The sequence below is a fragment of the Henckelia pumila genome, chromosome 2 (genome assembly GCF_033568475.1).
Source record: "Henckelia pumila isolate YLH828 chromosome 2, ASM3356847v2, whole genome shotgun sequence".
Lineage (NCBI taxonomy): Eukaryota > Viridiplantae > Streptophyta > Magnoliopsida > Lamiales > Gesneriaceae > Henckelia > Henckelia pumila.
In genome coordinates, this window is record NC_133121.1 from 96,624,615 (window position 1) to 96,642,033 (window position 17,419).

The 17,419-nt window shown below is 36.1% G+C and overlaps 1 protein-coding gene across 1 annotated transcript; it reads right to left on the reverse strand.

Annotated features, from left to right (window-relative positions):
- Positions 1-253: 253 nt before the first annotated feature.
- On the reverse strand, positions 254-2,229 carry LOC140880362 (quinone-oxidoreductase QR2-like). The gene is made up of 4 exons (XM_073284726.1): positions 2,073-2,229; positions 1,677-1,770; positions 1,259-1,524; positions 254-714 (listed from the first exon to the last, which is right to left on the reverse strand). Exons 1-4 carry the CDS (start codon positions 2,093-2,095, stop codon positions 474-476), a joined length of 624 nt encoding a protein of 207 aa, XP_073140827.1. The 5' UTR covers positions 2,096-2,229; the 3' UTR covers positions 254-473.
- Between the last annotated feature and the right edge of the window lie 15,190 nt (positions 2,230-17,419).

Here is a 17,419-nt window from a genome sequence, read left to right on the forward strand (position 1 = left end):
GACTCAAGATTGATCTTTTATTAGGATCATTGATGACTGATGAGTAAGCCTTGCCTCTAAACATTTCATTTTCCAATCTCATAACATTCGATTCGTCTCCCCAGTATTTAATGAATTCTGCATTTATTTCCATCACATGTTATAATTCTTGAACTCGACAATTGATGTAAATGTCAAATACAATAAATACTCGAGAGGGAGGTGAATGCAGAAATTCCATAATTCAAACTTCAGATAACATGGAACAAAATGATAAACAGAATAGATGCTGTATTAATGTGTAGAAACAGAGTACATTGCCCAAACCAAGTATGATGAGAAACAAGAAATCACAACAAAAGCATTACATTTATTTATTCGAATCCGACGGGAAGAAACAAGATATTTCAGTAGATAATAAACTTTAACACCAGTAGAACACGATGAAAATTACATTGCTGAATGAAAATATAGATGAAATCCCAAAACTATGTTTAAGCAGATCCTCCTTTCTTATATTGCTTGACAACACCTGCAATGTATTTTCCTTGGTGGAAAGCATGGCCCAGTTCCAGTTCCGAAGGCTGCCTCGACCCATCTCCTCCGGTGAATGTTCCAGCACCATAGGCACTGCCACCTTTGATCTCATCCAACACGTACATGCCTTCCCCAAATGTGTATCCAGTGGGGACGATGATCATCCCGTGATGTGCGAATTGAGTAATCGCGGTTAAACTGCATGACATCAAATCTCTAAATAAGTCTTTTGTCGACTGCAAAAGTATCAATGGTTTTGGTTTTTTATACGGCAGTGGTTGAGACAGAAATATCATGTACTGCAAACTACATGGCTAAAAATTTACAAAAATATAAGAGTTTTGGAAAAAAAAAACTCATTTTCATCTCAGATTCTTGTATAATAATATATATAAGAGCATACAGATACAAAGAAGAGTTTTTAGCAGCAGGGGAGTCAACTAGTTAGTAGTGAGCTTTTCGAGTCATGAAAATGAGTTTTCAAACTGAAAACCAACATGTTTTGAATCCTTTTGAGTTGGAACCTAAAACTACATACCTAATCAAGCTCGAACAAAGAACAATCTAGCTCTGAATAGATGTTTGAGTTGAGCCAAAAACAGTTTGTTTTGAATCTGAGGCTTCAAACAAGCTAAAAGGAATTTGAGTTGGAGCACAAATACGAAAAACTGTTGATGGATTCCTCATACATCACATTATACCAGCAAGCAAAAGCAAAAGACGTGAAATGATTGGAACATACGCTGTGGTCTCGTGGCCGCTTCCTTGAGCTGAAGTGCTGGTAAACATGCCAACATGCTTGCCTACTAGCGCCCCGGTCTGCCATAGCTGGCCAGTAGCATCTAGCAATGATTTCACTTGAGCTGGCATCATCCCGAATCTAGTGGGCATACCGAATATGAGTCCATCTGCTTCCACAAGTTCACGGGGTGTAATCACTGGCACATCAGTTGGCTTTGGGGGAGCATACATCTTCCCGAGAACCTCAGCAGGAAGCGTTTCCGGAACCTGCATATATTATTATTGTTATATAATCATGCATTAGGTATATATGATAAAAACATGATTTCAACCCGTAAATTTCTCCAGGAGTGAAGAATGACAGAGGAAGCTAAAAGGGTTTGATCTAAAATTATTCAATTCAATTCCCAAACACATACCTGAAACAATTTGACCTCGACTCCTTCGACGGTGTCGGCACCTTTCTTGATCTCACGGGCGAGTTTCTCGACATGTCCATACATGGAATAGTAACTGTGAAAAATAGATCAGATTGAAATTAGATAACAGAAATCAAGAATCTCCGGTGTAAACACGCACAGCCAAAACAAAAGCCCATCAAAGTTTGTGTTTTTATACAGCAAGAAACAGATCGATTTCTCATCAGAGTCATCGAAGCAAATCTGAAAATAAAAATCTAGAATCTGGGAAATCAGATTTCAGATTCAGCCACAACAAAAAAAAAAATCAAGAATCCACAGATTTCAAGCACAAAACAAACAAGCCCACCTCCACTTCTACTGAAAAAAATAGAAAAAAGAGACAGAAACGCATACACAATGTAGAGTTTAGCCGCCATTGGAGGTCTCTTTCTTGTTGTTCTTGCTTACGAAAGAATTGATTGGGGGGGTTTGGTAGATTAGTGAGAGAACCTCAAGTGGGAGTAAACATCAAGATGAAAAGGGGTGTTTATATAGAAGATCGGTGACTGGAGTTCACATTATTTTCACATCATAATTATTTTATAAAAATTTACCTTCTGGAATGGCAGGCAGCATTGACCAATGGTTTCCAATATTATGGGTTCGAATTCGATCAAATGACTCGGTCAAACTTTAGACGTGCCGTGAAACTTGACCAATCCTCCCGTTTGATTGGCTCAAAATTCTTATTTTGTAAACAAAAATTAAAGAGAGAAGAGATTCGTTAGTCGGGGATTATAATATGTTGACGAATGCATATTTTTATTTCGTATTCAAATCATCAATTGAAAATGTTACTCAGACATAGTGGATTGGTGGAGCCCGTATATAGATAACGTAGATTTATATGTATTTATTTTGTATTCAGATGATTAATTCACTTCTGTTGAAAAATATTATTATTATTAATATTATGTTGAATATTGAATGTTGAATATTGAGTTGTAAAATGTGGAAAATTAGTGTGTGATGATGTAGATAATGATGTATTTATTTTTGGACGAATCTCAAATGTGGATCTATAAATAGGTCTTCATTTGTGATGAAAAATACAATTGAGTTGAGAGAAAAATATTATAAAGTGTAGAGTTTGATATATTTTGAGTTTTGGAGTTTTTACTTTTTACCATAAATTTTTACTTTTTCACAACACGTTATCAGCACGATCGCTCGAAGGTTTTCTATATTTTTCGACGCTCCAAAATACAAGAAGAAGTCAAAAATATTCAACAAGTAAGAATTTTTATTTTACTGTTTATATATTTTTATTGTGTATATATTAATATATAATATCATGTTATGAAAAAAATAGTTTTTTTCAAAACTTGTTATAAATACTGGGAGGATGTTAAGACGACATCCCACACTCCCGGTAAGGGATACGACAAGTATAAAAGCCTCTAAGGTTTTTAAACAATAACGTGATATATATTTATTATGTATATATATTAACTGTATCAATATATAATTTCATGTTATTATATAAAAGGTTGTCTATGACACTGACCTTATAATAACGTGATATGATATAAATTATTGTGTATTTATATACTAACCATATTCGTATAATCTCATGTTATTATATAAAAGGTTGTCTACGACACCGATCTTATAATAATGTGATATGATATACTATACCTGACTTTATACTAACTATATTGGTATAATTTCACAATATTATATAAAAGGTTGTCTACGACACCAATCTTATAATAATGTGATATGATATACATAATTATTTAATTATGATTATCATTATATGCATTGCATCATTATCACAAATTTTATTCAACACATACTCAATTTTTTTCTTACCCCCAACGGTCACAAAACGGCTAGTTTTTTTGCCTATAAATATGTTCACTCAAACTCATTTTCAATCACACCAAAATTCATTCTTTCTCTCAAAATATTTTCTCGATTTTTCGAAGATGAAGATGATGGCATTTATAAGGCTATTTTTTATAACGGCTATGATCATCATGCTCACGAGTCTTGTACTCACCAGCGATTTTCCACCGCACACATTTTATCTATTTTTAAACATACTTGTACTCGTCGTTTATCCATTATTTTGTATTGTCATATTAATGGAAATTAACTAATAAAATGCATTGTTGTTTTTCTAGTACTATTATGTCAAATTTGGCAAAACTTAAATTCGTTGCTCTCGATATCACTAGAAAAGAACAACGAATTGTTAATAAGAAATCATCAATCCCGACCCACTGGATCAACGACATTTCCTGAAGCAAATGTCATAATGAAAAATGAAAACCAAAATCAAAGGCATAAACAAGATTTTGGTCGTGGTCGAGGAAGTGGATGTGGTCATGAACGTGGATGTAAAAATGATCGCGGTCGTGGTTACGGCCGTGGATATGAAAATAATCGAGATAGTTACTTCAATAACTAATCTCAAAAGAACGTCACGAACCACCCAAAAGGGCAGCATGAAAATATGAGTGAAAATAAAAATCATTCAAAAAGATATGAGAGTGCTTATTATAAATGTGGCACTCCAAGACATTGGTCACGTACCCCTGAGCACTTATGTAAGCTCTTTAAAGTATCGATAAAGGGGAAAGAAAAAGAGACCAATTTTGTTGAAAACAGTAACCATTTAAGTGGTTCAACTTATTTCAATGCTACCGATTTTTTCAAATAATTTCGAGAACATTGATTAATATATTGGTGGGACTGAAATATAACATGCTATATTTTTCATGCATTCTTATGAAACATGCTATATTTTGCATATATATATTATCCTTGATTTTCTTTATTGCATTTTTTTGAAGTATGAAAAATGCTATGAGCAAAGATAAACTCATGGAAGTTTGCATACCCGATAGTGGTACAACGCACACCATTCTTCGAGATAAAAGATATTTCTTGGAATTAAAACCAACAAAAATAATAGTGAATACAATATCAGGTCCTGTAGACTTGATTGAAGGTTGTGGAAAAACACATTTTTTGTTACCTAAGGGTACAAAATTTTTGATAAATGATGCTTTATATTCACCAGGATCAAAAAGAAATTTGTTGAGTTTTAATGACATATATTCTCATGGGTATGATACTGAGACGATAACTGATGAAAATCAGAAATATATGTGTCTTACCACATATAAATCAAAAAAGAAATATGTGGTTGAAAAATTATCAATGCTCCCTACTGGATTGCATTATACACATATAAGGCCAATCGAATCAAATATGATGATTAATAGTTCTTCAATATTAACAAATTGGCATGATCGATTGGGACATCCTGGTTCAATAATGATGCAAAGAATTATTGAAAATACGCATGGTCATCCATTGAAAGACCAGAAGATCTTTCAGAATAATAAGTTTCAATGTAAAGCATGTTCTCTTGGAAAACTTATTATAAGACCATCGCCAGCTAAAATCCAAACTGAATCACCCATATTTCTTGAACGTATTCAGGGTGATATTTGTGGGCCAATTCATCCACCATGTGGACCATTTCGATATTTTATGGTATTGATCGATGCCTCTAGCAGATGGTCACATGTATGCTTATTGTCAACTCGGAATGTGGCATTTGCAAGATTGATGGCTCAAATAATAAAATTGCGAAATCAATTTCCCGATTATACAATCAAGAAAATAAGACTTGATAATGCTGGAGAATTTACATCCCAGACTTTCAATGATTATTGTATGTCAATGAGAATCACTGTTGAACATCCTGTAGCTCATGTTCATACGCAAAATGGATTAGCTGAATCATTGATTAAACGTCTACAACTTATTGCTAGACCAATGATTATGAAAACAAAACTCCCTATTTCTATATGGGGACATGCAATTTTACATGCTGCGGTATTAATTCGCATCAGACCAAGTGCATATAATAAATTCTTCCCATTGCAACTTGCATTTGGTAAAGAACCAAATATCTCTCATTTGAGAATTTTTGGATGTATGGTGTATGTGCCTATTGCACCACCTCAACGATCAAAAATGGGTCCACAAAGAAAAATAGGTATTTATATCGGTTATGATAGTCCATCAATCATTCGATATCTTAAGCCTCAGACAGGTGATGTGTTTACAGCACGCTTTGCTGATTGTCATTTTAATGAAGAAATCTTCCCAGTGTTTGTTGGAGAACGCAGCGATCAGATCAATCAGAATTGATACCCGGTGCAGCAGAAGTTTAAAAATTTTATATGGAACGATTCCATAATGAGTATCAAAACTTAACGATTAAATTGTGTGTGTAAAAATTAAATAACAATTATAAATTTTTACCTCCAATCTCGAAGCGAGATTATGGACACCAACAGATTGCTCTGCTCTTGTTGTATATCCCTGGAACTGATGGACGAACTGTTCTTCAATCAGGTCCACGAACGGATAATTAATCCCTCTGATAGATTGCACTAGAAAATCTATCAGAAGTTTCTACGAAGAGAATTAACGAATTTGATCCGTTAAACCAGACTGTAATTCAAAATTCACAGACTGGATTTTACCGAGCAGAGGGGAAGGGGGGCGGCCACTGTCAGAGAAAAATACTAGGTTTTTCGAAAATTTGTGACCTGTTGTGTGTAATTTCTGTACTGCAATAACTTATTTATAATGTAGGCCGCTAACAGCTTAGGGCCCATTAGTCATAAGTTCAAGCCCGACAAGCAAAGCCCGCATGTTCAGAAATTAATATAAAATTCATCGTGACTCAGATTGATAAACCGATTTCACCAATGTGCACAGAAACCATTTCTGCACCTTTTAAAGTCAAGATAAATTTTTCTGAATCCGAATTCAGTGATTTCCAAAAATGCCCATCCCTATGTCATTTTAGGAAATCTTACTCCTCTACTCATAATTAAGAAGTCCAACTTCTTTGTTCATTAAATTTAACTCTTTAAATTTAACTATCTCAACGGGGATTAAAAATCCATTACTCTGTGTGACCCTCAATGGTTCAGGGATACAGCTAGCCGTGGGCTCACAACTCCTTGTGACTCGGAACAACAATTTCCGACTTGCCCATCGAATCATGGTAAGAGCGCCTAGTAACATCGCCCCATGATTTCCTAGGTATCACTGATAGTGCCTGCAAGAACCAATAGATTTTGGTTAGCGTACAGTACGGTCCCTTCATCCATATATCCCGATCGAATCAACAACCATTGGTAAATCGAGAGTCGTTCGAGATTCGATAACTATGCAATACATCTTGAAGATCAAATAGTGACATCGCATGTGTTACTAAGAAACCATTTCTTAAAACACATCATGTACTCTGGCCAGAGATTCGTCACACTAATATCTTCTCAGATCGCATAGGATATCCACACTCGCAAGTATGTGGTGAATCCTTGACAACAAAGCATCGACTCCTATATGTGTTGTAACTGTACCCAATCCCGACACCTGATGACCCCAATAGAGTCAGTAAACGAGTCAAAGCACAGTACTAGCATATAGAGTCTCAATGATGTTTCAAGTAGTAAGGACTAATGGTGTACAACCAAAACCGCGGACTTTATCCACTCGATAAGTGATAACCACTTGGAAAGTCCGGATAGGGTAGTTCGATCATTCATCGTATGAATATCCATTTGCATGCTTCGAACATCTCTATGTTCCTTACCAATGAAACGTGGTACTCTGCATCGCAAATGCTAGTCTCAAACTCGAGCGATCCTTATCCTTATTATCGGACGGCTCAATCGACTAGGAACAGTTTAGAATACACAGTGACTATAAGATGTGTTTCATGATAGACATCTCCATGTTCTACCACATCTTACATACACTATAGTATATTCAAGGTCTTTATCAAAACAACAATAGTATATCACAATATAACAATATGAAGAAAGATAAAGTCATTGCCATTAATAAAAGTGTAAATTATATTAAACAAAAGATTGTTTATACAAAGAGTCATCAAAGCCCTTAGCCACAAGTTGGCTCACCAGGCACCCACTCTTTCAATCTCCCACTTGCCCTAAAGCCAACTAGTCATACTACGTAGACCCATTGCTTCGCGATGTTTGTCAAATAATGGTCTTGGCAAGGGCTTAGTAAGTGGATCAGCGATATTGTCTGCAGAGGCCATTCTTTCGACAGTGATGTCTCCTCTTTCCACAATCTCCCGGATGATGTGGTATTTCCTCAGTACGTGTTTGGATCTTTGATGAGACCTTGGTTCCTTTGCCTGAGCAACGGCACCCGTGTTGTTACAGTACACCGGGACTGGACCAACAACTTCAGGAATGACGCCCAACTCTTGGACGAAATTCCTCATCCAAATGGCCTCTTTAGCAGCAGCTGATGCTGCAATGTATTCTGCCTCAGTGGTGGAATCCGCTGTGGTGTCCTGCTTGGAACTCTTCCAAGAGACAGCACCGCCATTGAGCATGAACACAAATCCAGAGGTTGACTTCGAGTCATCCACGTCACTTTGGAAGCTAGAGTCGGTATAGCCTTCCAATTTTAGTTCTCTTCCTCCATATACCATGAACATATTCTTAGTCCTTCGTAAGTACTTAAGAATGTCCTTCACGGCTTTCCAATGCATTTGACCGGGATTAGCTTGATATCTGCTCGTGACACTCAGAGCAAATGCTACATCCGGTCTGGTAGATATCATCCCATAGATGATACTACCTATGGCTGACGCATATGGTACATGTGTCATTTTCTCTATCTCTTCATCCGTCTTGGGACACATAGACTTGGATAGAGAAACTCCATGACACATGGGTAGATGTCCCCTCTTGGACCCATCCATTGAAAACCGTTTCAATATGGTGTCGATGTAGGTTGATTGAGTGAGTCCTATCATTCTCTTAGATCTATCTCTATAGATCTGTATCCCAAGAATATAGGATGCCTCACCCAAATCCTTCATTGAGAATCTACCTGATAACCATATCTTTGTTGACTGCAACATCCCTACATCATTCCCAATGAGTAGGATGTCATCAACATAAAGTACTAAGAATGTCACAGCATCCTTAACTACTTTCTTGTACACGCATGGTTCCTCCGGGTTCTTGATGAAACCAAAATCCTTTATTGTTTCATCAAATTTCTGGTTCCAACTTCTTGATACTTGTTTTAGACCATAAATTGATCTCTGAAGCTTGCATACCTTATGCTTGCTTCCCATGGATGTGTACCCCTCAGGCTGCTTCATATAGATTTCTTCCTTAATGTCTCCATTAAGAAAAGCAGTCTTCACATCCATTTGTCATATCTCATAGTCATACCAAGCAGCTATGGCAATAAGGATTCTTATGGACTTGAACATTGCAACTGGTGAAAAGGTTTCATCATAGTCAACTCCTTGTCTTTGAGTATAACCTTTTGCCAACAATCGCGCCTTGTAGGTCAATACCTTACCATCAGGCCCAAGCTTTCTCTTGTAGATCCATTTACACCCTATTGGAACAATTCCATCGGGAGGATCTACTAAAGACCAAACTTGGTTTGTATGCATCGAATCTATTTCCGACTGCATAGCTTCAAGCCATAAATTTGAATCCGCATCAGAAATTGCTTCCTTGAAGTTTCTTGGATCACATCCAACATCGGGTTCATCTTGATCTCCTTCAAGAAGAAGACCATATCGAATAGGAGGTCTAGAAGTCCTCTCGGATCTTCTAGGTACAGGCGTGTCTATCAATGGTTCCTGAGGTGTAGGATCGTTATTTTGTATTTCGGGTTCTTCTCGAATTTCTTCGAGTTCCATCATCTCGCCTTTCTTATCCAATAAGAACTCCTTCTCCAAGAAGGTGGCATTCCTTGAAACAAACACCTTTGTTTCAGCAGGATAATAGAAATAATATCCGATTGAATTCTTCGGATACCCTACAAAATAACATAAGGTGGATCGACTATCCAACTTATCTCCCACTGTCTGCTTCACGTAAGCAGGACATCCCCAAATCCTCAAGTACGAATACTTAGGAGCTTTGCCATTCCATAACTCGTATGGTGTTTTGTCCACTGCTTTAGTGTGGACGTTGTTCAACAACAATACCGCTGTTTCAAGCGCATAGCCCCAAAACGAAGGTGGAAGCTTAGTGAAGCTCATCATGGATCGAACCATGTCCAACAAAGTTCTATTACGACGCTCCGATACACCATTCAGCTGTGGTGTCATAGGAGGAGTCCACTGAGAGAGAATCTCATTCTCTTTCAGATAGTCCAAAAACTCGGTACTTAAGTATTCTCCACCTCGATCAGATCGAAGTGCTTTAATACTTTTACCTAGCTTGTTTTCTACTTCAGCCTTGAATTCTTTGAACTTTTCAAATGCTTCAGACTTATATTTCATTAAATATAAATACCCATACCTAGAATAATCATCAGTAAAGGTAATGAAGTAGGTGTGGCCATATTGAGTACCAACTCTAAATGGACCACAAACATCTGTATGGATCAAATCCAACAGATTTTCACTACGCTCAAGTTTCCCCTTAAAAGGAGATTTAGTCATTTTTCCTTTCAGGCAGGATTCACAAGTAGGTAGAGAGTTAATATCAGACATATCAAACATGCCCTCTCCCACTAGCTTGTTCATCCTCCTTGAGGAAATATGACCTAGCCTAGAATGCCAAAGGTTTGCCGGGTTTTGGCTATCGATTTTCCTTTTGTTTGTTGTTGCCGGTTTATCAACATAATTTATTGGAACGTCTTTTAGTTTTAAGTTATATAGATCATTTTCAAGTTGTCCATTTCCAATCAAACATTCATTCTTGTAAATATTGCAAATCTCATTCACAAAATTGCAAGAATAACCATCTCTATCAAGCATAGAAACAGAAATAATGTTTTTAATCAAATCCGAAACAAATAAAACATCTCTCAAAAGTAACTTAAAACCGTTCTGCAAAATTAAATAAATATCTCCCACAGCTTTAGCTTCAACTCTGGAACCATTTCCGAGCCTCAGCTGGGTCTCACCCATTCTAAGCTTATTACTTCTTGTCATCATTTGCAACTCATTGCAAATATAAGATCTACATCTGGTATCCAATACCCAAGAAGTAGTATTAAGAAAAACATTTATTTCAATGTAAAACATACCCTTTGCAGTTCGCAACTGCTCGAGGTATTCCTTGCAGTTACGTTTCCAATGACCGGGTTTCTTGCAGTGATGGCAAACTTGTTTAGACTTGTCCAATTTTGCATGTAACATTTGGCCTTGAGATCATGGTCCAACCATTTCTCTAGTTCGGCCAACCTTTCGGCAGTTACATCAGCCGGGACTGTTTTTCGGAGAAGCCTTTTCTAACACTTAGAAAATCTTTTCCGAACTTAGGACAATCTTAACTTATGGAATCATTCTGTATTGTTTGCGCCAATAAGTTTGTTTTGTTGGAGAATAGAAACATGTGGATTACTGAGATGAAACAGACAATTATCGATGATTGTTTAATTAATTTACTAAGACATAAAATAGGCGAAATTTATTTTATGAATCTCACTCCCACTATTTTAACGATTTCACTACCCTCTAGTGAAAACGGGAAACTGTTTTCCTTAGTGAGAACATGGAGTCCAATTGACAAACTATGGTCCCGAATAATATCAGCCAACCATAATTTTCAAAAGGTAGAGCCCAATTACTTCCAAAGCAACCTCCACGTTTTTACCTCATGTCCAATAAGGGCCCAATAATATGACGCCGTTTATTGTGATATGTCAAGATGACCCATCAATATTAAGTTGTGATGGACGGTCGCCATGTGGATCCCCCAATAATATGAGCCGATCCCATGGGAGTTCCACCCAACTTACAACATGTGTCGATCCAATGTACAGCTTTCCGACGAACGGGCCCCCCCGATAATATGAGCCGGACCGTATCCGCGGGTAGCATCTCATACATTGATCGTTGATGGAAGGTAGAAACATTTAAACAATTTTAAATTTCCTTTATTTATCTTGATATCAATTTTAAATCATATTTAAAATGAGGGATTTTAATTTTGAAAATTTGTCTCATCATTTTAAAATTTTGTATGCTTGCCGGATTCACACAATTTTGTCTAAAACATGCATACAACAATAATATCATATATTATATAGGATGATCGATTCCATTTCTAATCGACCCGTGGTTGCCAATCACGAGTCTTAGTCCAATCTTAGGTAATATGCAGGTATGCAATGCAATCCTATTACATTGTGCTTCCAATTTACATTTCTTCTGTCTTTATTGTCTGCTGGGCCCACCTCCGTCTTCAAATCTTCATCTTCCACTAAATCTAATGTATTTACAATAAATAACAATGACAAGTAGGGGATACATTTTTAAGGGGTGGGAACGGGCCATAAACCAAGCCCACTTTTATTACATATGACAATTCATATTGGGCCATAAACCAGGTCCATTAATAAATCCAACAACAATAAAAACAAATGTAAATTCCTAACATACACCTACAAAATTGGTCATGGCAATCGATCATCCTTATCCAATAACATTTAATTCAAAATTATTTTATTGGATAACATGCAATGGCAATTTAAATTTAAAAGGATAAAATCATATTTCATATATAAAATCTTATTTTACATACAAAATCATATTTTATCTTTTTATCAAATAAAATCATATTTTATCTATAAAATCCAATTTTATACATAAAATCATATTTTACTCAATATATCCATAAGATCATATCTTATCATCAATTGTACCAAAAATAATTAATTTCAAAATTCAATTTAACGGATAAAATATTTAAATTTTCCAAAAATTCAAATTTATCCAAAAATCAATTTTAAAATTTTCGGACTCGAACAATTCGATCCGACGCCTCGTGGACCAATCAAAAACAATTTTCGATCGGACCAAAAATAGAATTTTAACATATTAAAATTTAATTTTAAAATTAAAAAATTAATTTTTCGCGGGCCGCCCGGGACATTCCCGGGCAGCCCGCGCCCCAGAGGGCTCGGGCCGGGCAGCCCGGCTGCCCCAGGGCAGCGACGATCGCTGCCCTGGGCAGCGCCGTGCGCTGCACGGGTTTTACCCGAAAAAAAAATTTTATTTTTAAAATATTTATTTTGTTTCAAAAACCGAGTCTTAAAAAAAATTTTTTTTGTACAATCGATTAATTTAATCGCTTGATCTGAGCAACCTGGCTCTGATACCACTGTTGGAGAACGCGGCGATCAGATCAATCAGAATTGATACCCGGTACAGCGGAAGTTTAAAAATTTTATATGGAACGATTCCATAATGAGTATCAAAACTTAACGATTAAATTGTGTGTGTAAAAATTAAATAACAATTATAAATTTTTACCTCCAATCTCGAATCGAGATTATGGACACCAACAGATTGCTCTGCTCTTGTTGTATATCCCTGGAACTGATGGACGAACTGTTCTTCAATCAGGTCCACGAACGGATAATTAATCTCTCTGATAGATTGCACTAGAAAATCTATCAGAAGTTTCTACGAAGAGAATTAACGAATTTTATCCGTTAAACTAGACTGTAATTCAAAATTCACAGACTGGATTTTACCGAGCAGAGGGGAAGGGGGGCGGCCACTGTCAGAGAAAAATACTAGGTTTTTCGAAAATTTGTGACCTGTTGTGTGTAATTTTTGTACTGCAATAACTTATTTATAATGTAGGCCGCTAACAGCTTAGGGCCCATTAGTCATAAGTTCAAGCCCGACAAGCAAAGCTCGCATGTTCAGAAATTAATATAAAATTCATCGTGACTCAGATTGATAAACCGATTTCACCAATGTGCACAGAAACCATTTCTGCACCTTTTAAAGTCAAGATAAATTTTTCTGAATCCGAATTCAGTGATTTCCAAAAATGTCCATCCCTATGTCATTTTAGGAAATCTTACTCCTCTACTCATAATTAAGAAGTCCAACTTCTTTGTTCATTAAATTTAACTCTTTAAATTTAACTATCTCAACGGGGATTAAAAATCCATTACTCTGTGTGACCCTCAATGGTTCAGGGATACAGCTAGCCGTGGGCTCACAACTCCTTGTGACTCGGAACAACAATTTCCGACTTGCCCATCGAATCATGGTAAGAGCGCCTAGTAACATCGCCCCATGATTTCCTAGGTATCACTGATAGTGCCTGCAAGAACCAATAGATTTTGGTTAGCGTACAGTACGGTCTCTTCATCCATATATCCCGATCGAATCAACAACCATTGGTAAATCGAGAGTCGTTCGAGATTCAATAACTATGCAATACATCTTGAAGATCAAATAGTGACATCGCATGTGTTACTAAGAAACCATTTCTTAAAACACATCATGTACTCTGGCCAGAGATTCGTCACACTAATATCTCCTCAGATCGCATAGGATATCCACACTCGCAAGTATGTGGTGAATCCTTGACAACAAAGCATCGACTCCTATATGTGTTGTAACTGTACCCAATCCCGACACCTGATGACCCCAATAGAGTCGGTAAACGAGTCAAAGCACAGTACTAGCATATAGAGTCTCAATGATATTTCAAGTAGTAAGGACTAATGGTGTACAACCAAAACCGCGGACTTTATCCACTCGATAAGTGATAACCACTTGGAAAGTCCGGATAGGGTAGTTCGATCATTCATCGTATGAATATCCATTTGCATGCTTCGAACATCTCTATGTTCCTTACCAATGAAACGTGGTACTCTGCATCGCAAATGCTAGTCTCAAACTCGAGCGATCCTTATCCTTATTATCGGACGGCTCAATCGACTAGGAACAGTTTAGAATACACAGTGACTATAAGATGTGTTTCATGATAGACATCTCCATGTTCTACCACATCTTACATACACTATAGTATATTCAAGGTCTTTATCAAAACAACAATAGTATATCATAATATAACAATATGAAAAAAGATAAATTCATTGCCATTAATAAAAGTGTAAATTATATTAAACAAAAGATTGTTTATACAAAGAGTCATCAAAGCCCTTAGCCACAATTTGGCTCACCGGGCACCCACTCTTTCAGTGTTAGGGGGAGAAAAGAAACACATAGAAAAAGAAATCACATGGTATGTACCATCATTGTTACATTTGGATCCAAGGACCAAACAATGTGAGAAAGATGCACAACAAATTGTGCACATGCAAAGAATTGCAAATCAAATGCCAGATGCATTTGCAGACACAAAAGGGGTAACAAAATCATATATACATGCTGTAAATGCCCCTGCTCGAATTGAAATTCCAAAGAAACAAATTGAAGACACTCATGATTTCATAAAACACTTGAAGCATGGAAGACCAGTCGGTTCCAAGGATAAAAATCCTCGAAAAAGAAAAGGCATAGAGAAACACGACGATCATAAAATAAAAAATGGTGTTCCAGAAGAATCACCTGATGATGAAAATATTCTGTCAGAACCACAAACTGACGAGAATCATGAAATCTCTATCAATTATATTAATACTGGAAAAATATGGAACCGAAAAGACATAGAAGATATTGATGAGATATTTTCTTATAATGTGGCTTGTGACATCGTAAATGAAAATGAGGATCATGAACCAAAATCTTTTGGTGAATGTAAAACTCGTCATGATTGAGTCAAATGGAAAGATGTCATCCAGGTTGAATTAGATTCGCTGAATAAACGCAATGTTTTTGGACCTATAGTCCTCACACCTGAAGGTGTAAAACCTGTTGGATATAAATGGGTTTTTATTCGAAAGCGAAATGAGAAAAATGAAATAGTCAGATATAAAGCTAGACTTGTTGCACAAGATTTTTCTCAAAGGCCTGGAATTGATTATGAAGAAACGTATTCTCCTGTTATGGATGCAATTACGTTTCGATATTTGATTAGTTTGGCAGTGTCTGAAAATTTGGAAATGTGTCTTATGGATGTTGTTACAGCTTACTTATACGGATCACTTGATAGTGATATATACATGAAAATCCCTGAAGGATTTAAGATGCCTGAAGCACAAAGTTCAAAACCCAGAGAATTTTATTCTCTAAAATTGCAAAGATCATTATATGGGTTAAAGCAATCCAGCCGAATGTGGTATAATCGGCTAAGTGAGCACTTGATGAAAAAGGGATATGTAAATGATCCAATATGCCCTTGTGTTTTCATCAAGAAAACAACATCCGAATGTGTAATTATTGCTGTATATGTTGATGATTTAAACATCATTGGAACGAATAAAGAAATTCAAGAAGTTATGATGTACTTGAAGGAAGAATTCGAAATGAAGGATCTTGGAAAAACCAAGTATTGTCTGGGTTTGCAAATCGAACAAAAAGAATGTGTAATTTTTGTTCACCAGGCAAATTATACAGAAAAGATCCTTAAACGTTTTAATATGGATAAATCAAATCCATTAAGTACTCCAATGGTTGTAAGATCATTAAACATAGAAAAGGATCCATTCCGTCCATGTGGAGATGATGAAGTTATTCTTGGTCCAGAAGTACCATATCTAAGTGCCATTGGTGCCCTTATGTATCTTGCAAATTGCACTAGACCTGATATATCTTTTTCTGTAAATTTATTGGCAAGATTCAGTTCATATCCAACAAAGAGGCACTAGAACGAAATTAAACATATATTTCGTTATCTACGAGAAACAACAGATTTGGGACTTTTGTACTCAAAAGACACCAATCAAAGTATCATTGGTTATGCTGATGCTGGATATTTATCTGATCCACATAAGGCACGTTCTCAAACCGGATATGTATTTACTCGTGGAGGCACCGCAATTTCTTGGTGTTCACAGAAACAAACACTCGTAACAACTTCATCAAATCACGCTGAGATTATTGCGCTACATGAAGCAAGCCGTGAATGTGTTTGGCTAAAATCAATGACACAACATATCCAAACTTCTTGTGGATTATCAGTAGACAAGAAGCCTGTGACGTTGTATGAAGACAATGCTGCATGTATTGCTCAAATGAAAGAAGGATACATCAAAAGTGACAGAACAAAACATATACCCCCAAAGTTCTTTGCCTACACTCAAGAGCTTGAGAAGAATAAAGATATTGATATCTGTTATATTCAATCAAGTGAGAACTCATCAGATCTCTTCACAAAGGCACTTCCCACGACGATATTCAGAAAGCATATATACAACATTGGGATGCGCAATCTGCGGAATATGTGAAGAATCACTCATGTTAACATGAGGGGGAGTTTACGTGGCTGCACTCTTTTTCCCTTACTATGGTTTTTATCCCACTGGGTTTTTCCTAGTAAGGTTTTTAACGAGACAGTATAAAACACGTAATGAAGACAGTCATCATATCACGATCATCATCACAAGGGGGAGCGTTGAAAAATATTATTATTATTAATATTATGTTGAATATTGAATGTTGAATGTTGAATATTGAGTTGTAAAATGTGGAAAATTAGTGTGTGATGATGTAGATGATGATGTATTTATTTTTGGACTAATCTCAAATGTGAATCTATAAATAGGTCTTCATTTGTGATGAAAAATACAATTGAGTTGAGAGAAAAATATTATAAAGTGTAGAGTTTGATATATTTTGAGTTTTGGAGTTTTTACTTTTTACCATAAATTTTTACTTTTTCACAACAACTTCAACTAATTGTTGTCTTATTAATTAATGAAATTTGAGATAAATTTATGATTGTATCTTAGTTTAATTTCCAATAAAACCAAAATAATTAGACAAATTAGTT